Source organism: Salvia splendens, chromosome 18 (genome assembly GCF_004379255.2).
Source record: "Salvia splendens isolate huo1 chromosome 18, SspV2, whole genome shotgun sequence".
Lineage (NCBI taxonomy): Eukaryota > Viridiplantae > Streptophyta > Magnoliopsida > Lamiales > Lamiaceae > Salvia > Salvia splendens.
In genome coordinates, this window is record NC_056049.1 from 3,657,664 (window position 1) to 3,683,772 (window position 26,109).

Genomic DNA, 26,109 nt, shown 5'->3' on the forward strand with positions numbered 1-26,109 from the left:
CGCCATGCCACCTATGCATGGTCCGGATATAATTTTGGGTTATTTGTGCGCGGGCGAGGCGGTTGAAATCTTCCGATTCAGCAGGGGCCCCCGATTCGACCTCGAACGACCCGCTTCCGCTGCTGCTTCCCCGACCCCTCCGCTGCGCTGCTTTTTGCCCAACCGGGCGACGACGACGGCGAGCGTCTGATTGAGGTAGCGGGGAAACCTCATCGGCTTCTGGGAGCTCGTGCGAACCAGCACTGCTGCTGTATTCACCGGAAGCGTTGATCTTCGTCCGCTTCCAGCCCGATTCGACACCCCCACAGAACTTTGGGGAATCCTTGACCACGAGAAAGGCCTCCCACTGGTCGAATTGTTTGAACTTCAAGGCTCTGTCGGGGTACTGAGAAAAGGAACGGCTCCGGACATCCTCCTCGGACATACCGCTGCTTGCCTGGCGGAGGTTGTTTTGGTAGATACCAGCGAATCGACTAAGCTTAGGCCTCAACCGCTCCCACTGTTTCCTGCACTGTTCCGGAACGCGACGCTTCGCCCCAGCCGGTTTGTGTGTGTGGTAGGCTTCAGCGATACGATGCCACAGTCTGTCAATATGCTGGTTGGCACCGACATAGGGATCCTCGACTATTGCCACCCAAGCCTTTGCAAGCGCAACGTTTTCCCACGGGCTCCAGACCGTCCTCTTTCCCGTCTCTTCCTCATCCTCCTCCTCTGCCACCGTTCGAGAGGAAGAGCCCGGGGCTTTCCCCTTGTCCTTGCCACGTCCCATCCCCCTGCCCCTGCCCCTGCCCCTGCCCCTGCCCCTTGCTGCTGCCCCCACATCATCGGGAGTCTCCGTGATTGGAGATAGCCCCAACTCCTCAAAAGAGAAAGTTTCCAAGCCGGTGAACTGAGTCTCCGGAACATAAGTGGAGGGGGTATCCGTAGACAGCGTATCCATCACCGGGCGATACACATCGTCCGCTACTAGTTCATGACCCCTGCCACCCCCTCCCCCAGGCATCATCCCGGGCATCATCCCCGGCATCATCCCCTGCATCATCCCGGGCATCATCCCCGGCATCATCCCCGGTATCATCCCACCCATACCCATCATATTTGGGGTCATGCCCCCCATCCCCATACCCGGCATCATCATATTTGGGGTCATACCCCCCATACCACCCATCCAATTGTACATATAAGGGGACATCATCCCACCCATTCCACCCATTCCACCCATTCCACCCATCCCACCCATCCCCGACATTCCCGGAACCGTTGACGCACTTCCGCTAACGTTTCCCTCCAGATCTATGGGAAACGCCGGAGTCTGCGACTCGCTCGTGGCCGGGGAGTTTCTATTGTTCTCCATTAAGTAGAAATGAAATTTGTAGTAAAAGAAGAGAGAAACTTGTTAACACAAGTGGTGCAAATGAAATGAAGTTCAACGAGCCGTATATATAGAATTTAAAAAAAAAAAAAAATCAAATATCGGACGTCCGACCGTGACGTCCGACCTTCGCCACAGTGGCGCCCGTCCACCCCGCCCGTCCCCGGGACGTCCGAGGACACCCGACGTCCTCACGGGACGTCCGTATCCGACCTCCGACCTCCCAACGGCGGACGTCCCGTCGCCCTTCCCGATGTCCGACCGGACGTCCTACCGGAGGGGCGCCATAGGAGATGCTCTTAAAGTTAAGCATTCTATTTTGTCCTTTTATTGTTCTATAAATATTTTCAATATAAAATTTGTATGTTACGTGAATTATAGTACAAATATGAATAATATTAATGCCATATTATTGGATACGTAACAGGTACTCCTTCATCAGCACCGTACAAATTATACAAAATATTTCATTATTATTATATTTTAATATAAAATTTTTTAAATTTATGTAAATAATATAAAAGATTATATTCCTAGTTTATTTATATCATTCCATTAATTATATTTGGAAAATATAAAACTTTTACTTGCATGAGCTACAAAATCTTTTAGCATCGTTTCATATCGATATAAAAAATTTTATCATTATTTTTTATTGTTCTAAAAAGTTTTTTTGCTACTTTGTATTTTCTATATTATGAAAATGAATGAATATTTTGTATCTAGTATATGAATTTCAAAAAAAATTATTCAGTTTTTTTGACATAATTTTTTTTCCCTGAAAATAGTCAAGTCTGATGCATCTAGATGGATATTCCAGATAATCGGTTGGATATCATTTGAAAATTTTAGTACTTAATATACGTGCTTAGTGAAATTTGAATCTTTAACTTATTGATAATATTCTCTTGTACTATATTTTTTCACTTTTAACTATTTATTTTTTAAAAATAAATGTAGAAAACAAAACGTTGTTATTAACGTGGAAAGGAGTGAGTTATTCACTGCACCACAAATATTCTTCTTTGAACATATTATTAACTTTAAATGTTCCTGTTAGTAAAATCAGAAAAAAAAATAATTAAAAAAAAACCCACATATCTCGATTCTTGCCAACCGAGTCCAACACATGTTACACAATATTTAATAATTATTCAAACCTAATTTCTAAAATCACAAGTCACCTGAAATTTTAATTGATTTCATTAATTTGCCAAATTAAATTCCTTATAATTAATTTCTATTTTCCATTACTCAACGTATAGGACAACCAAAGGTAAGAGTAATTAGTTGAATCAGTAGACCCATGTGTTTCTCTACAAGAAAAAGTGAAAAAGGACCCTTCATCGATAGATATGAATCTTACTCAAAATTGGTCAGTTTAGATACTCAAGCATGCAACCTGTCTTCTGTAACATCATTCTATAAAAGCACTCTAAATAATTTATGACAGTTTCCACCTAAAATAATTTTTCGGTTTGTGGCCATATCTTAATTATGACATTAAATTGCCATTATTAAAATGACAAATTTAACTGAAAAGCTTTTCAATGTCGGAACATTGCAAAAAAAATTCAATTTTGATTTGAGAGTGAAAAGCCAACGTCTAGAATGGTCCACGACTGAGTATAATTACATTAATTTAGATGGAAAAGTGCAATTGCAAGATAGTGTATCTCAGCCTATCTTTTGGACATGTAATTTTAAAAAATGTTGTTTTAAAGATTAGAATGAAGATAAAAACAAAAGCTAGAATAGTACTACAAAAGAGAAAAAAAGATTAAAATAAAAGAGAAAAATAAAATGTTTTGAAAAAAAGAAAGAAATGATGAACTACCTTAGAACAACTATAAACCAAATACAAATAAATAAAATAATTGAGATAAATATCAAAATTATAATATAATTAATTATTTTAAAAGTTTAGGATTAATAGTGATTTTTCCAACAATTTGCCCTTGAAAGAAAAACACTTATGTGGATGCGCATGATGCGCTATACCCTTAAATGTCAATAATGAAGATTAATCAGAATAATTAAGTTTTAAGTATGTTGATTATATTAATTAAATTGGTTAATTGCTGTTTTCACGCAGTGAGTGGAGAGCGCATGGGATAGTCTCTAATTTAAATGCGCTGATATAACTTAAAAGACAAGAAGTTTATGTTTTTTCCGAGTTTTAAATGGCTGTCTTGTTTTGTTAATGTATATTCAAAATATCACATTAACATTTCAAAACTTATTCTGATTTGGACAACGAATGAGTATGATTACAGCAGATCCTGCCCCAGTTCAGTTTAGACATGTTTTTGAATTTCAATACCTAAATGCAAAGTAGTGTAGTAATAAAATACGAGCTGCATAGATCTGTCTGGCGTATAGACCAGGAAATCATACAGAGGTTCGAGCCCATAGGGCGTTCGCTGGGTACTCATACACACTAATACGGCCGATCCCGTAACAGGGGCGACTGACTGACTACATTATTTAACCAGAGATGGAAATAGCAACATTTAGTGATATCGCCCTCCCTATTTATTTGCCTCGAGTTCTTTCAGAAAATCTTCGTTGTCGACCAACACCTACATAGAATACAAAACATTCGCAACATCAGCTCAGCTTAACCATGTTCAAGAGAGGGCAAGATTATGGTGCATGTTGCTACTTTTTGAATTTATATCGTAAATCTTATGTGTTATAGCCAGTGAACTTACAGTTTTCCAGCCATCAGGATCCAGGAAAGAAGTGATCTTAGTGTTGATTCCAGGAATTGGTCCAGGTTGTCGGGTTATCTTTCCTCCAAGCTCCTGGATCACAGCATTCACTACCTCGGCACTCTTGTAAACATCATCAGTGCTAATTGCAATCTGAAACACGGATTACATCCATAATGAGAAAAGGAAATTGATTGCACAGTAGAACGTTGATGAAGCAACGAAGCATCAAGCTAACCTGTGCATATGCATTCCCTTTGGTATATTCAGTTACACCATAGTTGTATGTCAGTTCCAAAGCAATTGTCTCGTATTCATCAGCATATCCCATCATTGCTATGGTGTACTGAAAATTATAGAAGACACCACATCAAAACCACGACAATAATGCAAGAAGCTTATATAAATCTGGATTATAATTGAACCCCAATACCTTCTGCTCTGGTCTGTCAGTTTTCTTCAAGAGTCTCATTCCTAATGCCTGCATGAATCACGTCTCAATATCAGTGTTTGTACCAATGCACTTTATAGGTTTAGAAACACATACACAATTCCTTACATCACGACTAAATGTACATTAAAAGGGTTGCACTTAGGAATTATGTCAAATAAAAGCAAAAGATGCATAATGCGAAGCAAAAAGAAACCACTTGGTAGACCTGTAAACTAGAACACCTAAAAATCTATAAACAATGTCAATATCAGCAATCGGCAAATTGGTCAGTCTGACAAATCAAGAATCAAGACTAGATAAAGAGTTCACCTTTTCATAGAATTTGATAGAACGGTCAAGATTGCCCACACGAAGCATCACTTGACAGAGTGGTTCAGGAGTGGGACCACGTTGAATTAGTTCAAAAAGGTAGCCATCTGGGTCCTTGGCAAAAGCAATAACAGTTGATCCACCTTTAACAGGGCCTGGCTCTCGAGTGATAGTTCCACCCTTGGCCTTTATGTCCTCAACCAATTTGTAAACCTAGACAATGGATATAAAAACAGAAGAAAACATTATGATCTGCATAACACAACCAACAAAAAATAATCATGCCAACTGTTAAAGAAGAAGAGAGAACAGATAAGAACTTACATCTTGAGTTGCAATCGCAAAATGCCCAAAGCCTGTTCCAATGTCATACTTATCGACTCCATAGTCTGCTCGATGTATGAAGAATGTCAAGTAGCCAATATTGGTGGAAAACTTGCAGAGTACCAATTTTGCTTAAAGGTTTCACTCAATACATGGATTTGAAAGATGCAGAAATGCTGTATTATGTGTACATAGATCATAGACCAGGAAAATTAAAAGGGAGAACTGAAAGAGACCAGGTGGAAGAAATCACTAATGTTTATGAACAAAACGTTCAGCAGTATATCGCATCGCTCATCCTTACTCTAGATTAAAACACAGTGAACTCATGTCAAGCCTTAAATGGCAAAAGAATAGTGAAATTAAAAACCTAAGTTAGGGATTAACATCGATTTCAGCGGTTTGAGGAGTACCAACACATATATAAACCATGAATAAGTACCCAACGACGAGAGCAAATGTTGAAGCTAGTAGTATAACATACTGTAAGTCAATTCAACCACAAACTGAGATTCTTCAGGTCCAAACCCAAGAAAAGCGTTGGCATATTTCTCTTCCGGGATATCCCTTTTCCGAAACAGCTTCATCCCAAAACATTCGGTGTAGAACCTAGCATAGAAACAAAAATAAGCAACTAGGAGAAACAATACAAGGAAGCTGCACACTAGCCCATCTAGTATGGAAAAATACATACGTAATGGTACGGTCGAGGTCTCCTACTCGATACACTGCGTGCAGGAATCGACGCTTGTCCTTCTTTGGCCATTCTAATAGCTCAGTACTTGGTACAACAGAGGCTGCTCCTTCCGCCATTGATCTGCAGGTAAAAAGCATACATCTTCATTTATTCACAAGATTGATGAATATATCCAACAATTTTCACCTAAAACCTAAATCGACAGGACAAATGAACCTTAATGAAGAAATGGGTCGATTAAATAGCTGCATTAGTTCAGAGATTTACAAATTGTCAACGATTTTAACAAATTGAACCAAACAATCTGAAATGCTGTGTTAATCTATTGTTGACGAGCTCTTTTACAACTGATCGAGTAATTTTTCCTTGATTAGTAAGTTAACAGTACAGATTAGAGAAAATCAGTAGCTTTCACCGATTCAAAACCGAAAATTCGGACAGAGCAAAAAAAGCAGAAAGTGGAGAGAGAAGCGAACCTGAGTGATGATCTGCGAACAATGCTGAAGAAGTGTCTAGATACAAGCTCAGTGATTCTACCTACTTCTCTTCTCTTCTCTTCTCTTCTCTTCTGTATATATTGTGTGTAATCAGTAATCACGCTTTGGAGTGGGGTTTTCATATGCTGTGATGTATCGTGGACCTTTTATAAATTACTGGCAAATCTACGGCTCAAAAACGTCTGTCGCTTTTCTATTTGTCACTGCTTTGCCTCTCCATCAAAATCGTTTTGGCTCAACTCTTATACGATAAAATATAATTTTTTATAAAAAAATTTGAAGTTTTTTTAATTTATTCCTTTTTATTACCATATCTAATCTGGCTACTTTTTATTCATTAAACAAATTTTTAAAATTTTGTGCTCAACAAAAACGACTCAAAGCACAAAGACAAAAAGAGTAATAATTCATTCGTTCTATCATAAGCGAGCGCTTCTTTTAAGTGATTCGTTTAATGAAAATAAACATTTTTACTAAACGAGTGCGTAAAAGAAGAACTCGCATATAAATTTAATTGTTGTGTTTGATGGGATATGGAAATGAATAAGGTGATGTTTAATGAATGATGTAGTATGTTTTAAAGGTTGTTAAATTGAGTTTGACTTGATTCATGATTTTGACTGTTGGTGTTGGAAAATAAATACTCCTATAAATATTTTATGTTGTTTTTCAACAGATTGGATATGGAAAAAATTACTAATAAAAAACTACTCTTAGTTATTTTTGTTTATCTAAAAATTGATTGATTTTCAATTTATCAAGAAGGAAAATAGCCACAAATATCATGAATTTTCTCTGAGGCCAAGGCCAAGGAGTGCGGTCTGCACAAGGGCAACATCAAGGAGGAGCACGTGAAGAGAAGCGGTGTGCACCCTAATGGAACCACGCCACACGCTGATCTCTTCTCCAGCAACAATGTGGTGAGCCTGAGCAGGCGTGGGATTGAGAATCTGCTGAAGCTGGAGAAGCGGAGTGAGGCTTGGGTGGTGGTGGTGGTGTACGCGCCGTGGTGCAGATTCTGCCAGGTGATGGAGGAGTCGTACGTGGAGTTGGGCGAGAAGCTTGCAGGATCAGGAGTGAAGGTGGCTAATGTTAGGGAGTTTAAACAAAAACGTGAACAATTTGGATATCCTGAAAGGCGTGAAACACTTTCAGATCAAATCAATTTGGCGGTTCTACCAATATTTGATCGGATACAATTCAGGTTTCGAAGATATTTATACGTTGATTCTGTATGTTTTCTTTGAACCGAAAATTGATCAATAAGAAGAGGTTAAAACGAAACTTTGCGTCTCTTCGTTTTGGGTAACCGGATTTAACCGATTTTCAAAGGGTTTCTAAAATTGCAAATTAGTCCTTCGACTATCAGAAAATATTTTTTCGGATGAATTTTCTGTACAACAACTTTAATGGAACTAGCCAGGGGCTCTGCCCCTTGGACCCCGCTACTCGGGGATGCTGCCCCCGAACCCCGTCTAGTCATAATGAATTCAAATAAGTGTACACTCCACACTTCCAACTTATTTGATGTCTCATTATGATCACGTTGATTAATCAAGTTAATCCAATTACATTAAAATATCCAACAGCTAAGTTTAGGGGCGATGGGGGGAGAGAAAGCGTTAGCGCAGAAGCAGCTGCAGCTGGGGAGTTTCCCTACGGTGCTGTTGTTCCCGAAGCATGCTTCGCGTCCGGTGAAATATCCATCTGAGTAGAGGGATGTCGACTCCATGCTGGCTTTTGTCAATGCCCTTGAGTAGAATTTTGTCTATGTTTTGTGAGAGAGAGAGGGCATGGATTTCGATGGTTCATAAGCTTCACCACCAGTCTTGGTATTTTGAAGGCTCTTTTTTGTATCTTGTGATTCAGGTAAACAATGATAAAATCTCACTTCACATTGTGAAAGATTCATTTCAAATAAACACGAGTCTATTTTGACCGCGGTAATTATTGAACTAGAAACGTAATATTGTTAGTTTATTTTTAGGGAAGATCCAAATAATTCAAAAGTTTGATTAATCCACAATTTTTTAAAATAGCTAATAATATCATAATTTTGATATTTTTTTTAATTGTCCAATTAATTTAGATTTTGGGAAAAATTATTAACGATTGAAAGTCAAAATTTATGATTTTTTTTTTGCAAAATAGTGTTTCACTCACAAAATAGAATAGTTTTAGTAAGAAAATGTAGAAATAATGTAGAACTATGCAAAAGTATTTCGGCTTCCGAATCATACATAAATTTTCCTTAGACCATCCACAATAGCGCCCAGCCGAGCGCCGGCGCTGGGCGGTTCGCTGGGTTGTCTATTGCAGTCGCCCAGCGGACGAATAGAGAGAGAAACCGCGCAGCGCTGGGCGGTTTCGTGGCGCTGGGCGATCCGCTCGGCGCTATTGCAGCGCCCGGATCACAGCGCCCGGATCACCCAGCGCACCGCCTAGCGCGAAATTAAAATTTTTTTTTTCCGAAACACTATATATACGCGTTTTGCTCGTCATTTTCATTCGCACCACTTGTTTTAACGAGTACTCTCTCTATCTTAATTTATGTACAAGATCAACAACGGGAAATGGATCTCAACAACGAGCCTAGTTCCGGGAGTAGCGGGTCACAAACTCCGTCGATCCCCGTGGGAAGTGGATGGGGTCAGATGCCCGGGTACTACAACATGTACCCGTGGCAGCAGATGTTTTCCGGGATCCCAACGGGGGGAGTCCGCCGGGGGGGGTTTCCGGCGATACCGGGGTGGGCACCCGGGATGCAGATGATGCCCGGGGGGGTACCGCCGACACAGGGGACTCTGGGGGTCGTACCGGCTACACAGTGGACTTCTGGGGGGTCCCCGGCGATGACGGGGGATGTCTATCGCCATTTTTCGACTGGTTCTTCGCACACATCGACCCAAACGCCCTTGGGGTTTGATAGTTTCTCCTTAGATGACTTGGTGTTTGATACTATCGGAGCTTCGGAAACTCTCGTTCAAGGGGGGGCAGAGCGGGGGCGTGGCGCCCCAAATAAGAAGGGCAAGAAGAAGGTCGGTGAGTCGTCGCAGCGGGGTGAGGAGGAGGTACGGACGAGGTGGACGGACGAGGAGAACGTCGCGCTCTGCAAGGCGTGGGTGAGTGTTTGCGACGATCCTCTCGTTTTGAACGAGCAGAGGATCGTCAACATGTGGGGCAAGATAGCAGCAGCCTACAAGAGATTTTGCCCGGAGGGGAGGCCACGCAACGAGGAGGATTGCCGAAAGGCCTGGAACCGAATCAGGGCTGCGGTCTCCCGATTTTTGGGTTTGTACACCAACGCACTCCGCATGATGAGCAGTGGCCAAACGGAGGAGGACTGCAGGAGAATAGCGGAGAAAGCCTTCCCACTGGAGGGGGTATACAAGGACTTCACCTACTGGAACTGCTATCTTGTGCTGAACGAGTTCGAGAAGTTCCGAGTAGGTGTCGACTCTGGCTGGCCGAAGAAGTAACGACTGAACTACACCGGCGATTTCAGCGGCAGCAGCGGTGGTTTCCACGACCTCCCCGAGACGACGCAAGAGTTCCCCACGCCGTGTTCGGTCGGTGGCCGACCTCGCCCGATTGGGCGCAAGCGCGCTCAGCGAGAGGCGAGGGGGAACGCCGGGGCTTCCCAGGAGGTCCAGTCGGCATCCCCCCTTGGCCAATCCACCGAGGATCTCAAATTCTTCGCTCGCGCCCAAACGCGCGCTCAGTTGATCAAGACGATGGCCGAATGGCGGGTGGCGACGGATCCCGTGGAGAAGAGCGTGCTTCAAACCTTGCTCATGAGCCTGCAGGACGAGTTGGAGGCGGCACGGAGAGAGACCGGTGGCGGCGGCGGCGGTGGTGGCGGCGGCGACGGAGGCGGCGACGACGGAGACGAGGAGTGAATTGACACTCCTTTTTATTATTGTATTTTTTTTAAATTAATGTATTTTTTTAAATTATTGTACTTTTTTAAATTTTAATAGTATTATTAAATTTTTCCCGTATATGTCTCGTAAATTAAATTTCGTATATTGTGTGATTGTTAATTATTTCATTTTGTATATATTTGTTAATAGTGATGTGGATATTATGTGGCTAGGCTATGGCTGGGCTATTGCTGGGCTATTTGCTTGTTTTGATGATGTGGCAGGAGGATTTTTAGTGCTGATGATGTAGCAGTGGCTAGGCTATGGCTGAGCTATTGCTGGGTTATTCCTATTGTGGATGACCTTAAATCTAAATTAATTAGATAGTTGAGAAAAATAAAAAATTATGATATTATTAAGAGCATCTCCAATAACCGGCGTCACCACCGCGACGCCGATTTTTCGCCGACGCCGGTTTGACGCCGAACCATTGGAACCGGCGTCGGCGAAATCGGCGTCAAAATCGGCGTCGCCATGCCGATTCCCGCGCTGACGCCGGTTCCGACGCCGATCCTCACGGGCGCCATTGTGCGTCCCGGATCGGCGCCAAACCGGCGTCGGATTTAAATTTTTTTTTTGTTTTTCGAAAACACTATATATACGCGCGTTGAACCTCATTTTCATTCGCACCACTTGTTTTAACGAGTATTCTCTCTACCTTACTTTTTGTTCAAGATCAATTTAAGAAATAAGTAATGCCGGTGGTAGTGGTGGGGATGCGGATGAGTACGAGCGTATGATGAATGAAGAGCTAGATGCCTATACGAGCCGTGAGGTTGATCGATGGATGCAGAGTTATATGCAGCCGGCGGCACCTCGCCCATGACCAGTTGTCCACCGTCGACAAGTGGTGCATCGTGATCATGAAGCTGCACATCAGCGCCTGTTCACAGATTACTTCGCAGAGGAGCCGCGTTTTGACGCCAACCATTTCAGGCGTCGTTTTAGGATGAGGCGGGACTTATTTATGCGTATTGTTAACGCATTGGAGCAGCGATATATGTATTTCCGCTTCAGGCACGATGCGGCAACGGCAACCAGCATGATGTGGGCTACTACTTGGCGGATGGGATATACCCTAGGTGGCCCGTCTTTGTGAAGACGATCCGGTGCGCATCAGATCCGAAGAAGGCCTACTTTGCGACGTGGCAGGAGTCGGCGCGAAAGGACGTGGAGCGCGCATTTTGTGTGCTTCAAGCTCGATGGGCTGCAGTTAAGGGACCAACGCGTTTGTGGCATGTCGACTGCATTGCTGATATAATGTACGCCTGTATTATCTTGCACAACATGATCGTCGAAGATGAAGGTGTACAACTGACTGATTGGGCCACCGACGATAATGAAGCAGGTCCAAGCCACGACGTCACCACCGCCAACGTACGAGGTGGGGTACCGCACGATGAAGAAGCCCTCCTCCAAGCACATGCCGACATGCGTCAGACGGAGGCTCATATTCGACTGCAAAAGGATTTAGTTGAAGAGTTGTGGGCGCGGAGGATTGCAAGACGTTAGTTTTTATGCAAATTTATGTAATTTTTTAAATGTAATTTTTTTAATTATTGTACTTTTTTTTAAAATTAATGTACTTTTAAAATTTTAATATTATTATTCGAATTTTCCGTATTTGTCTCGTAAATTAAATTCCGTATGTTGATACGAGTGTAAATTAAATTATATAATTGTTATTAGTGATGTGGATAGGTAGTGTGAAGGCTATGTGAGGGCTATTTGATGTCCAGTTGATGTGACAAGCTGATGTGGCAGGAGAATTGTAGTGCTGATGATTTGAGGGCTATTTGTCGTCCTAACCTATTGGAGATGCTCTAAGATTGACTAAAATTGGTACTACTTTTTACTGCATAATATGTCCTTATTTTCTGAACCGGTGGGTGGGGTGGACTGAAATCGGCTTATTGACCATCAGTTTAGAATTGTTGACTACGATCCGAAACATGGCCATGTCGGGCTGTTCTAGTTTAAATTTCATGAACAGTAAACCAGCAGTCAAGGCCAGCTTTTCATATTTCAGGCCTTCACATCAATCTTAAAATTTGATGATTTCAACTTTGTGATAAAATCAAAATAAATCGAAAATTTATGAATGTCCTACCATAGTTTTCTAAATTTATGTACTGCTCCCATTCATGAATAATGCTAAGAGCATCTCCAATGATGGAGGACATCCAATAGCCCTCACATAGCCTTCTCATTGCCACATCATCAGCACTAAAATCCTTCTGCCATATCATCTAGTCATGTAACTGGACATCCAATAGCCCTCACATAGCCTTCCCATAGCCTATCCACATCACTAATAACAGTTATATAATTTAATTTACAATCGTAGCAACATACAGAATTTAATTTACGAGACAAATACAGGAAAATTGAATAATACTATTAAAATTTAAAAAAGTACAATAATTTTTAAAAAAGTACATTAATTTTTTAAAAAATACAAAAATTAAAAAGTACAATAAAAAATTACATAAAAAATCACTCCTCGCCGTCGCCCAGCCCTTCGTCGTCGCCGCCGCCGTTTCCGTCGCCACCAACGCCGCGGCTACTCCCACCGGTATCCCTCTGAAACCCCTCCAATTCTTCACGCATGCTCCGGAGCAATATGCGAAGATAAGCCTTCTCCTTGGGGTCCACCGTCGTCCGGAAGTCGGCTAACGTCTTCACCATTTGAGCGCGCGTTTGTTGACGCGCGAAGAATTTGAGCTCCTCGGTGGACCTGCCGAGGGGGGATGCCGACTGGACCTCCTGGGACCTCGGGGTGCCCCCCCTCTCATCCCTTTGCGCCAGCCTTTGGCCAACCGGGCGAGGTCGGCGACCGAACGAACGAGGGGTCGGGACCTCTTGGGCCATCTCGGGGAGGTCGTGGGAACCACCGATGCTGCCGCTATACTCACCGGTATAGTTCAGTTTCTGCTTCTTTGGCCAGCCAGCGTCGACACCTGCCCGGAATTTCTCCGGCTCGTTGAGCACAAGGTAGTAGTTCCAGTAGGTGAACTCAAAGTACTTCCCCTGCGGATCGGGGTAGGCTCTCTCCGCAATCCTCCTGCAGTCTTCTTCTGTTTGACCACTGGTCTGCATGCGGAGGGCGTTGGCGTACAAACCCGAAAATCGAGAGACGCCAGACCTGATGCGGTCCCAGCACTTCCTGCACTCTTCCCCGGTGCGCGGTCTCCCTTCAGGGCAAAATGCCCTGTAGGCTGCGGCTATCTTGGCCCACAAGTTAACGATCCTCTGGTTGTTCGAAATGAGAGCATCATCGCATACACTCACCCACGCCTTGGCCAGCGCAACGTTCTCCGCGTCCGTCCACTTCCTCCAGACCCGACTATCCTCATCTGGCTGCAACGACTCGCCGACCTTCTTGGCCTTGCCCTTCTTCTTAGGGGCGCTCCGACCCCGTCCTACTCCCCGGCTTTGAATGGGAGTTTCTGGAACCTCGTTAATATCAAAACCCAACTCCTCTAAGGAGAAGGTCTCATGCTGCATGTACTGTGCATCCGTTAGGGTCGATGTGTGCGAAGAACCGGTGGAAAAATCAAAAGACGGCCGATAGACGTTTTCCAAACCGGGCGTCCCCTGCGGCGGTTGCATCATCTGCTGCGCCGGTGGTTGCATCCCGGGTGGCCACCCCGGCATCATCTGCATAGGGGGTTGCATCGGCGGTACCCCTTGCCAAGCCGACACACTTCCCCCGACGGCCATCGGTGGCATCATCTGCTGCCACGGGTTCATGTTGTAGTACCCGGTCATCGGAGGCCAACCACCTGCCACGGGAGCCGGGGAGTATGAGACACTCCCCCGGGAGTCAGGGGAGTCTGAGACCCGGTCGTCACTGGAGTACCTTCGTAGTTGTTCTCCATTTCTCATTGTTGATCTTGTACATAAATTAAGATAGAGAGAGTACTCGTTAAAACAAGCGGTGCGCATGAAAATGACGTCCAAAGCGCGTATATATAGTGTTTCGGAAATTTTTTTTTTAAAAAAATTAAAAATCTGACGCCGGTCTAACGCCGATCCGGGGCCTATAATGGTGCCGTGAGGATCGGCGTGAGAATCGGCGTCACCCCAAGAATCGGCGTGGGCACGCCGATTTTGACGCCGATTTCGACGACGCCGCTCGCAATGGTTCGACATCAGCACCGGCGTCCGCGAAAAATCGGCGTGCCGGTGCCGATGCCGCCATTGGAGATGCTCTAAAGAATAGTATTATCTAAAAAAATATACTCCATGCGAGGACAAAAGTTATCTCAAGGATCCAACCTGGAATTTCAGTAGAATCCCAGGGCTAAATTTCTAATTTCCAGTAATTAAAATCCCCCTACCCCACCCCCACCCATGTAACTCCAAAATATACTCTACTTTTATCACCTCTTTTGGAAAGTACTATTTTCTCCTTCTAATTTCCATTACACTGTCCAAACTTTACGCCGATGTCCTCGTGGAGTATTTTTACAGAGAATATATCGTTGTCGGTAGACAAGGTCAGTATCGTCAATTCAAATTCAAAAAGTTACCATGTTCAAATCTAGCAAACTTCACTCCTTCCTCTCACTCAACAATGTCACTCCCCCAAATTGCTAAATCTCTGCAAAAACCCTAAATCGAGCTTCAGCTGACACGGAAGCCAGAGATGATTCAAGGAGCACCTTCATCATTTCTGCAATGGAGAATCACAACACACTCGCTCACCTCTTTCTTCTCATTCTCCTGTCTCTAACTGCTCATCTCCTGCCCGAATCAGCATCTGCAGGTAGAATTGACAATCGATCTTATCAATAACGAATTTGCGAGACTAATGCGTTTCCATTTGCAGAAGTAATCAAGGCGCAGCAAGACAAGGAGCCGTTTGTGGGGGTGAACATCGGCACGGACGTTTCGAATCTGCTGCCAGCTGCGGATTTTGTCGCTTTCCTCCAGCTGCAGAAGATCACTCATGTGCGCCTCTACGATGCGAATGCGGAGATTCTCAAGGCGCTTGCGAAAACCAAGATTAGAGTCATCGTCAGCGTGCCGAACAACCAGCTCCTCGCAATTGGCTCCTCCAACGCCACCGCCGCCACCTGGATTGGCCGCAATGTGGCCGCCTACTACCCCCAAACCCTAATCACCGCCGTCTCCGTAGGAGACGAAGTACTCACCACTATCCCCGGCGCCGCTCCTTTGCTAATGCCGGCAATTGAGTCTCTCTACAGCGCTCTCGTCGCCGCAAATCTGCACACGCAGATCAAAATCTCCACCCCCAATTCGGCCTCAGTGATTCTCGACCCCTTCCCCCCTTCTCAGGCCTTCTTCAACCAGAGCTTGAGCCCTGTTCTGACCCAGCTTCTGCAGTTTCTGTCGAGGACGCAGTCGCCGCTGATGATGAATCTCTACCCTTACTATGTGTTTATGCAGAACAAAGGCGTCGTGCCGTTGGAGAATTCTCTCTTCAAGCCGCTCACGCCGTCGAAAGAGATGGTCGATCCCAACACATTGCTGCACTACACCAATGTCCTCGATGCCATGATAGATTCGGTCTACTTCTCGATGAAGAATCTCAATGTCACCGATGTGGCGGTGCTCGTCTCCGAAACCGGCTGGCCTTCAAAGGGGGATTCGAAGGAGCCTTACGCCACAGCTGACAATGCTGGCACGTTTAATTCCAACTTGATCAAGCGCGTTCTTGATCACAGTGGCACGCCGTTGCACCCGGAGATCACTTCCAGTGTCTACATATACGAGTTGTTCAATGAGGACTTGAGGTCGCCTCCCGTCTCGGAGGCTAACTGGGGTCTGTTCTATGGGAATTCGACTCCGGTCTACTTGCTTCACGTGTCGGGGAGTGGAACGTTTTTGGCAAACGACACTACGAATCGGACGTACTGCATAGCCACAGCGGGGGTTGATGCGAAGACGCTGCAGGCTGCTCTGGATTGGGCGTGTGGTCCTGGGAGGGCGAATTGCTCGGAGATTCAGCCGGGGGAGAGCTGTTACCAGCCTAACAATGTCCATAATCACGCTTCCTATGCATTTGATAGCTATTATCAGAAGGAAGGAAGGTCCTCTGGTTCTTGTGACTTCAAGGGTGCTGCCATGGTCACCACAACAGATCCTAGTGAGTGTTTTTCATTATAATTAATGTTGTATTTGCATTGTCACAAAGTTGAATTAATTTTTTGGCAACTTCGTTTCATGCTGGTAATGATTTGTGCTTACTTAGTTGAAGCTTGTGGGAAATGTGGATGAAATTGGGGAAACAAATTGCTGGTGCTATGGATTTTTTGGGTCTGAAAAAATCTCTATTATTGCTGCCGTAGTGGGAATTATTAGTGCAAAAGTGACCTTTTCCGCATCCTGTCTCACATAGTTCAAAACGGGACATATGTTGGGACATAAAATCACATGAAATCCTGCATTTTGTTTGGCTTGTTTTGTGATTCTTGTTGGCAAATAGTCCATTTGGATAAAATCTTGAATGTTAAAACACATGTTGGAACTTGGAACATAATCACATGAAATCCTGCATTTTGTTTGGCTTGTTTTGTGGTTCTTGTTGGAAAATAGTTCCTTTAGATGAATTCTTGAATGGTAAAACACATGTTAGAGATCGATCGTCTTTGCTGGTAAAGTAAAAGTAATATGGTTAAACGACATTTGTGGCTCCAGTTGCTTAGTCTATTCTAAGTCCCGTCGGTTCCATCTACTGAAACATACTTAACCCTTTTGTGGCAATGCTTGCAGGCAGCGGGAACTGCGTATTTCCTGGAAGGTATGCACCCTTTTTATATGCATTTTCGGTACTATATCTGTCGATTTTCTTTCACATTATCCATTGATAAACAGCAATACATCCCTAGATACGAGTATCATACAATATTAAATCTTGTGGTAATGACATGTATGTGCAACTGCTGCAGCAAAATTGTGAGTAATAGGACAAATGAGGTAGTGAACTCAACGCAGGCAAGTGGTGGTGGCAGGGTGGTGGGCTTGGACTTCACTGCGACGACAGTGGTGCACATGCTCTCTGGTGTCCTCATCTGCTTGTTTTATTGCTCATTCCTTTGATGGCCATTTAAGTGTAGAGAGGGTATAATAAAACTAGTTGCCTCTTCTGCCTTTTGCTTTGCTCATAATAAGTGCAATTTTTAGAATGATTCTTGCTAGCTATTAGTACTACCTTTTAGAGGGTAGTCCCTTTAATTCTTTCATGTTTCTTTTGTATAAAAAAATACTATTGCCACCTAGTTTAATTTATTTGGAAAAAGGTCGTTTCTTGAATGTTTCATGGATTTGGATTAGGGTTGCCTTGTCTTGCCAAGCCTTTTTTTCCCTAATGTTTTGTTCATGGTTTCTTGATCTGGTAATGAATATTAGGAGAAACTAACACGTGTCGGTATGGTTTTCTCTTATATGTTGATGTATTTAAAAATTTGTTAAGCCTGTTTTCTAATGTTTTGTTCGTGGATTTGTTTGTTTTAGTATTTTCTTGGTCTTGTAGTGAATATGAGGAGAAACTGACGTGTGTGTGGTTATATTTGAAAGTGATGTCTAAACCCTTGAATTTTAATGTATTTAAAATTTTCCAAGAAATTTACGATTTTTTTTCAGTCTAGGAATACATGGATTTAAGTTAAGATCTCTCTATTTTGCACGATTAATTGATTTTCCCCAAAATAAAATAAAATGGATTGATTCTATTTTAAATTTCGAAATTCAACAAATTCTGTATAGTTTCAATTTCGATTTTTTGTAGAGCATGAACTTTCATCTTTATTCAACTTTCTAGCTTCAGTTTTGATTTATTTTTTGCCTTTAACTTCGAACTTTTTAGTATATAGTCCCGACTTTGAGAGAATTTTCTATTTTAATCACATAAAATAATTTTGGGGCCAAAAGCGTGACTCGGGTCCTAAGAGTGTCCACAATGGTGGCCCTTGAAGGCCACCAAAGTTTGCCCGGCCACCATTTGTGGCTCTCTTGTGGCCCTCCACAATGGTAAATTAACAAAACTAAACAAAAACAAAGAGGGCCACAAAATGTGGCTCTCTAAAAAAAATTGATTGCCTTTTTAAATGATATTTTTAATTTAAGTTCAATAAATTTTATTAGACTACAATTTATTATATTTATAATTTTAATTAAAATAAAATAATTTGGAATAAAAAAAATCATAACCTAAAAAAAAATTTAACAATAACTTCGTTGTATTATATTAAAATAGGAAAATTATACAACGAAAGTTTTCTAGTTTAAAAACAACAACCCGAAAACCCATATCACTCTGCGGCGCTCCTTCTACGGTTCCAGGCCTCTTCAACCATATCAGCCTGGCACCGGGCACCGAATGATGGCCCATCGCGCTTGGAGGACACCAAAAGCTCGCTCAACATCCTTCCTAGCACCCTCTTGTTTTTTCGCGAAGTAGGTTTGCTTCGGCCCAACGGGTTGTCGGATCGACTTCACAAACACGGGCCAACGAGGGTATCCCATCGGCCAAATAGTATCCCATGTTGTACTGCGTGCCGGTGGCCATGAATCTAACTTGCGGACCCTCACCCCGGCTCTCGTCATTGAACAGGTGGGACGAGCGTAGAACGTTGATGTCGTTATTCGACCCAGCGACCCCAAAATATGCATGCCAGATTCGCAAGCGATAATCAGCAATGGCTTCCCGGATCATCGTGGGATGTGGGCCTTTGAAACCAGAAGTGAACTGCACCTTCCAAGCCACCGGGCAGTTCCGCCACTCCCAGTGCATGCAATCGATGCTCCCCAACATCCCTGGAAAATGATGTATCGTCCCGTGCATATCAATCAGTTGCTGGCAATCATCGGCCGTTGGCTTCCGTAGATACTCCCCTTTGAAGATATCCTTAATGCCCCTACAAAACTGCCTCAACGTCTGTAGGGCAGTCGTTTCACCCATCTGTAGGTATTCGTCGAACATGTCGGCGGGCCGGCACAGGCAAGCTGCCTAATTGCCACCGTACACTTCTGGTATGTCGACAAGCCGGGTCGGCTGGTGGCATCATATCACAAGTTGAAGCACTTGAACTGCTGCGCCAAACAGGTAGCTATATGGACGAAGAGATTTTGCGACATTCTGAATCGCCGACGGAAAATTTCTAGCGGATAACGGGCGTTCACGTTGAAGTAGTCTTCCATCAACCGGCGGTCAGCCCCGGCATGGTCACGGTCGATATACCGCCGATGATAGAAAGGCCGAGGGACCGCCAACGCCTCCGCCTCGTCAGCTTCACGTTGCACCGCTGCAACAAGGTTTTGAAACTCCAGATCTACCACTTCTTGGAACTGTTCATCGTCGGAATCCATAATTCAAAAGTTGAATTGAAATAGATTGGAAAGATTCGAAAGAGTGGTGTTTGAATTGAGGATTGGAAGTGTAAAATGGAGTGGAAAAAAATGGAAATGGAAGTAATATTTATAAAATAATTTTCAAAAATTAAAAAAAAAAATTATATCGCGGCCCAGCCGCGAAACGTGGCCCGCTGCAGTGGAGGGCCGCATCTCTCGGCTCTCTGCAGTAGGGGGCCGCGCACCGAGCCGCGGGCCGCGGCTCCCCCACTGTGGACACTCTAAGCAAATACTCTTTATAAAATCAGCTGGATTTAAACCTTTTTACTTCAATATATTATGACATCATTCATATCCAAATCATCAAATAAAAACAACGTAACCATTCTTGTATGATGATGATTGATGAGTAAAAATTCTAGTAGAACTCATATTTGCCCTTTAATGGTTTTCACTCATTATGAAGCAAAAGAATAATCGATCTTCATTTTAATTGATTATGAAATCAATTAAACCTTTATAAAATACTCTAAGCAAATACTCTTTATAAAATCAGCTGGATTTAAACCTTTTTACTTCAATATATTATGACATCATTCATATCCAAATCATCAAATAAAAACAACGTAACCATTCTTGTATGATGATGATTGATGAGTAAAAATTCTAGTAGAACTCATATTTGCCCTTTAATGGTTTTCACTCATTATGAAGCAAAAGAATAATCGATCTTCATTTTAATTGAAGGAAGTAAAATCGAACCTCAATTTAACTAAATTATGATTAAAAAAATTCTACTAGTTTTTAAAAGTGTACAAAAATAAATGAAAAATTATGTATTAACTGAAAATAATGAAAATAAATTAAATACTTATAATAACCAATTTGGAGAAAAAGAAAAAAAAAGTTTATGAACCCAAAATAAAATTTTAAAGAGAAATTTCGGAATAAGGGATTAATTTCGCCGACCTTTCGAAATTTAGGATTTAATTTGCTAATCTTTCGTAATATGGGATCGAGGCATGCGAATTTTTCGAAATAAGAGATTTTCGAATTTTTCTTTTTTCCTCTGCTTTTTTATTATTATTTCCATCTCAACATTTATGAATTGTCCAAACTACCCTATAATATTTTCACAGAGTTTTCTCTCTTGTGTCTGTCTCTTGAAATCGTCGACAATCTTCTTTGCCTTCACTTCTTTCTACTTTCCCAACCTTATTCAGATTACCTCTCAAAAGTTAGATGGATCTCATCAGCTTTCATCATCAAATTAATGATATAAACAAATTTTAAATTTTTATTAAAAAGGGGAAGATGTTTGCTCCACCTCACTACAATTCAACAGCCCCATGTCTGATTCGAGCTACGACAACCAGAAATTGGCGACTCCGTCGTCGCTCAGCTGCTACGAATCGCAGAAGCGGCAAGACTAGAACACGTTCGGGCAGTATCTGAAGAACTGTAACAGCCGCTGGTGCTTAGCCGTTGCAGCGGCGTTCTCATCCTCGAATTCCTGTGCTCCTCTATCAATTTGGGAAGACAAAGTTCCACGGCGACGGCTGCCTCTGTGGAACACCGAAGATCCATGTCTTTCGTGAGTAGATCCTGACGAGGTGGTTGATTTGGATGCATCTTTATTTTTGGGTGAAAAGGAGAGGTATCAGATACAAAATTAATTCATCTACAAACAAAAAGAGTGTACTTGGCCGAGAACCCGACTGAAATTGATGAAGGTTAAAAAAAGTAGTTTCTGAAAGTCGATCAATCTGTTCCCCAACAAGAACGTGTGAGGAGCAAAATTGGAAAATTTATTAGAATTGGAGTCAAAATATTGTAGGGTTGATTTGGTCAATAATAAATGTTGAGATGGAAATAATAAGAGAAAAAATAGAAAAATTTGAAAATCCATTTCTTCCGAAAAATTCGCATGCTTCAATCTCATATTTCGAAAGGTCAACGAATTGAATCCTAAATTTCGAAAGGTCGGCGAAATTAATCCCTTATTTCGAAATTTCTCTTTTTAAAGGGAAAAGGAATAGGAGAAATTAGGGAAATTAACAAGAAAACAATGGCGCTTCCAATTCCAAGAACACAGTGGCAAAATTCAAATTCAAAATGCTTATATCTTAATTGCCAAAGTTATTCGCAGCAACGCCAAAATCCTTTCTCCTCCGATTTCGACAACCCCCCAAAATTTCCCAAACATTCCCCAAAACCCTTTCTCTAATCACAAAAATGTCATCTTGGACATGCTCCAAGTGCACGTTCATCAATCCCTCCGCCCAGAAATCGCGCTGCGAAATCTGCCTCACCGCGCCACTTCAGCCGCTCGCATCTCCACCGCCGCCGCCCGATTCCATGTGGTCATGCACCGCCTGCACGTTGCTGAACCCGTATTCCAGCGCAATTTGCCAAATATGCGGCACTAGAGCCACCTCGACTATCGAAATCGACGACGATGATCTCGATTTCTCCGTCGGCAGCGTTTTCATGCCGCTCAAGGCTTGTAGCAGTGCCAAGGAGGAGACTACTCGCGCCGGTGCCGGCGACGCTGGTTATTCTGCTGAGTTGATTGTTGGTAATGGTGGTCGTGTTGATGGAGGGAAATTAGGTTTTTCTGCTGGATTGAGGGTTTGCAGTAATAAGAGAAAAGTTAGGGAGGAAAATGATGATGGCGGTGATGATTCAGGTGGCTCTTCAATTAGGGATTCAACTATGGCTATTCAAGCTAAACCTCATGGTATGATCCTTGATTTTCTACCATTTCAAAAATTCACCCAATTTATATCTTATGGTGATTGTAAATGTCGATTATGTACAATGCTACTGATCAAAATTGGGAGGCAGGGGCGACAAGATCATTGTATTGTTTTGGTTTCAGTTGATTGGGGTAGAATTGTTTAAGAGGCTTTGTTGTTGTGATTTTCTATGAATTGATGGATTGCTAGCTTATTTATTGCATTGAATTTGCTCAACACTAAGATTTGGGATGGCGTTGTTTCTACTAATTCAGTTTTGGTTGAAATTTCCATTTTACAGCACCTTGTGAAACTGATGTGAGCTCTGAATCCAAAACATGGAAGCTTCTGAGCTACAACGTTTGGTTTCGTGAAGATCTTGAGATGCACAAGAGGATGAGAGCAATTGGGGACCTTATCGAGTTGCACGCACCGGATGTTATGTGCTTCCAGGTGGTTTTCTATCTTGTTTTCATTCTTGATTCGATAAAGTTGAGAGTTCTTATGCTGATGCAATGATGTAGGAGGTTACTCCCAATTTGTATGACATCTTCCAGAAATCAGGCTGGTGGAAGGGGTACCGATGCTCGATTCCAGATGATAATTCAATCACAGCACCATACTTCTGCATGCAGGTGATGTGATACTGGTAACTGAAACTCTTTAGTTTTAGTATTGGCTTTAAGAAATCTATAGTTACAGAGTTGAACTTATCCATAAGAACTCATTTGGATGTGTTTTTGAACTAGAAACATGCTTAGAATATCTTAGTGGGGGCGTTTCTTGATTCAAGCTAAATGTGATGCAGCTATCCAAATTGCCGGTTAAATCCTATAGCACCAAGCCCTTCCCCAATTCTGTCATGGGACGAGAACTCTGTCTCGCAGAAGTAGACGTGCTGCCAGGAACGACAATGGTCGTTGCCACAAGCCACCTAGAAAGCCCCTGCCCAGCCCCTCCGACTTGGAACCAGATGTTCAGCAAAGAACGTGTTGTGCAGGCTAACGAGGCCGTGAGGTCACTGGGGAAGCACGAGAATGTGATATTCTGTGGGGACATGAACTGGGATGATAAACTTGATGGGGCTTTTCCTCTCGCGGGTGGATGGGTGGATGCGTGGACGGAGCTGAAACCCGGAGAAGACGGATGGACATACGACACAAAGTCAAACAAGATGCTTTCTGGTAACCGGAGTCTGCATAAACGACTGGATAGATTCATCTGCAAGCTAAAGGACTTGAAGATAAGGAATATTGAGATGATCGGTAGGGATGCGATTGCTGGTGTATCGTATATCAAGGAGAAGAAAGTGAAAGGGCAGGTGAAGGAGTTGTCTCTTCCAGTTCTACCTAGTGATCACTATGGTTTGCTCTTAACAATCTCTACCACTTAGCACAAATGCACTTCATTTTTGTCTTTTTCCCATAATCTTGAGATGAAGGGCCTCAAATTTGTTGCCTTCACTGTTTATATCTCAACTTGATTGTGGAGAAGTAATCAATTTTCATTTTATGCCATTACATGACATATCTCAATCTGTTCATTTTCAAGAAGTGTCTAAACAGCTGAAGAAGAACATCTCACAAATTGGTGAGATGCCTTAAAACAACTGATTTTCTTTGGTTATGAGAGTTGCATTTTTTTGAAGAAAAAGTTACACTATTATTATAGTAATATATGGTGAAGTAAACAGTAAAATAAGGGCAATTTGGATTTATATGATTGTCAATTAGGAAAGAAGACGAAAAAAGCTTTAGTTTTCAGAAGTAGGCTGAAATCTCTGCTAAATTGTTTTTGTGATGTTGAGTTGACCCACATTTCCACTGGCAACCACAGCTGTTATCACATGAACTTATTTATTTTATTAAATTTTGGGAGGGAATAAATTTCAGAGCTTCAGTTAAGGTGCCTCACGAGAAGAGATGTGCCTCCCTATGATCAAATACTACAAAATATCACCCATTCTCAGATTGGATAAACTCTAACTGAGATAATTTCTTCATTACTCTAATCGTCGAAGTTTGATTGAGTAGTGAGCAATTTAGGAAAATGTGAATAGAAATAATGAATATGGAGATTGGGTTATGTTTTGATTATTATTATTACATGATATAAATGAATAAAACATAGGGATATTGCTCCCTAAACCCATGAACTTCGGCCTAATTCAGGTATTTTCCACAAATTTTAAAACTAGTCTCAAATATCATAAACTTTATATTTTGTGTGTTATTTTTTTTCCATTTTGACTGACTAAATATGACTTTTTTTTATCTTACTTGTCACAAACTTAAAAAGTAGTCTAAAATATCATAAACGTTTGATGATTGTCCTCGTAGAATAAATTTTTGGTGAAAATATCTTATTTGTAATCTGGTTGAAAAATAATACACGAAATGCAAAATTTGCAATAATTTAGACCAACTTTTAAGTTAGTAGAAAATATCGGAATCTGACCAAAGTTCTTAATTTAATTTACCAATATTCCTAAAGGATATAGTTAATTTACCAATATTTTTTATTTGTGTAAGAAATTAGAACTAATTAACGCGGTTTGGCGGTCTCTCCACTAATATGGGGGATGACAGCCAACCGTCGGCTTAATAATTACAAACATATTCTCATCAAATGTAACCTTGTCTCATTTAATTAGTAGAAAGAAGAATAAAAATTCGACAATAATTGCAATCACATGCTTTTTCACCACTCTACCTCTAATCAAGGCTGAACTCCGTCAACCGCGTTTAGTAAATTCTCCACCATTTAAGTTTGAAGGTGCTTTAATAAGTCTAATTCTAATTCTAATTCTAATTCTAATTCTAATTCTAATTCTAATTCTAATTCTAATTCTAATTCTAATTCATGTAGAATGTAGCACTTCATGTGGCCAAATTGCAATTCTTCTTTATTGTAGTCAACGTGCAATGTCGTCCCCATCTCTTTAGATATTCACACATGAAGATTGGGTGGACCGTTTTGTTTGTTTCTATTAAATTGGGCGGTAACAGTAGCAGGGTCGGACACAGTGAAGAAGGTCGTCGTTAGTGTATTAAAAGACAGAAGCGGTGCAACCTAATGAGTGACAACGAAATCCAAATTTAATGAAGTTTTCCTGCTCTCATGGACCGACGGTGAGGTCGGTCGACCTCAACCCAACAGGGTCCCCCATTGATTTCTATCCAAAATACTAGATTTCTATCTAAAATACTAGATTTCTATCCAAAATACTAGTGTTTGTGTTGTAAAGACTCCCCTTTGATTGTAGAATAAAATTTCTAGTTATAGTTTTTGGTTAATCACATTGTTTAAATTATGTACTACTCTACAATCCCATATTTCATATGCAAAGTCCACCATTGCCAAAACTTATAGCTAATTCAATAATTCATTAATCCAATAAATGTTTTTAAATCTAAGCCGAGTCTATACTTTTCGATAGTTCCATTGCCATGACAGTAAATTTCATTCACTTATTAAAGTACTTTATTAAAGCTATTGAGAAGTTATAAGTATTAATTTGATTGCCAACATGAATTCATGATTATATGTCGACCTAGTCTAGGTTTCAAAATAAATTCTAGTGTATATTAACATAAATTATTATGTTAGCAGCAGCAGGTGAGAGGGGCAAACCTGTCATTTCCTTACAATAAAGAAGGTCTTCTCTCAGAGAAAAAATTCCCTACTCAAGGAATACCAAGGTGACAATCTTATTTGGTATGTACTTGCAATAAATGTTTAACAAGTGGAAATATATATAACA

The 26,109-nt window shown here is 41.9% G+C and overlaps 3 protein-coding genes and 1 pseudogene across 3 annotated transcripts; 3 read left to right on the forward strand and 1 right to left on the reverse strand.

Annotated features, from left to right (window-relative positions):
- Positions 1–3,712: 3,712 nt before the first annotated feature.
- LOC121777647 (lactoylglutathione lyase GLX1-like) lies at positions 3,713–6,506 on the reverse strand. The gene is made up of 9 exons (XM_042174964.1): positions 6,347–6,506; positions 5,868–5,990; positions 5,658–5,782; positions 5,174–5,238; positions 4,850–5,062; positions 4,520–4,567; positions 4,325–4,432; positions 4,087–4,239; positions 3,713–3,954 (listed from the first exon to the last, which is right to left on the reverse strand). The coding sequence occupies exons 1-9, from the start codon at positions 6,487–6,489 to the stop codon at positions 3,904–3,906; spliced, it is 1,029 nt and encodes a 342-aa protein (XP_042030898.1). The 5' UTR covers positions 6,490–6,506; the 3' UTR covers positions 3,713–3,903.
- Positions 6,507–6,900: 394 nt separating this feature from the next.
- On the forward strand, positions 6,901–8,127 carry LOC121777914 (annotated as a pseudogene).
- A 6,695-nt stretch (positions 8,128–14,822) lies between these two features.
- LOC121775968 (glucan endo-1,3-beta-glucosidase 1-like) lies at positions 14,823–17,571 on the forward strand. Its single transcript, XM_042173083.1, has 4 exons — positions 14,823–15,061; positions 15,125–16,405; positions 17,032–17,059; positions 17,208–17,571. Exons 1-4 carry the CDS (start codon positions 14,974–14,976, stop codon positions 17,356–17,358), a joined length of 1,548 nt encoding a protein of 515 aa, XP_042029017.1. The 5' UTR covers positions 14,823–14,973; the 3' UTR covers positions 17,359–17,571.
- A 4,122-nt stretch (positions 17,572–21,693) lies between these two features.
- LOC121776014 lies at positions 21,694–23,972 on the forward strand. The gene is made up of 4 exons (XM_042173133.1): positions 21,694–22,348; positions 22,648–22,799; positions 22,871–22,981; positions 23,155–23,972. Exons 1-4 carry the CDS (start codon positions 21,844–21,846, stop codon positions 23,737–23,739), a joined length of 1,353 nt encoding a protein of 450 aa, XP_042029067.1. The 5' UTR covers positions 21,694–21,843; the 3' UTR covers positions 23,740–23,972.
- The last annotated feature ends 2,137 nt before the right edge of the window (positions 23,973–26,109 follow it).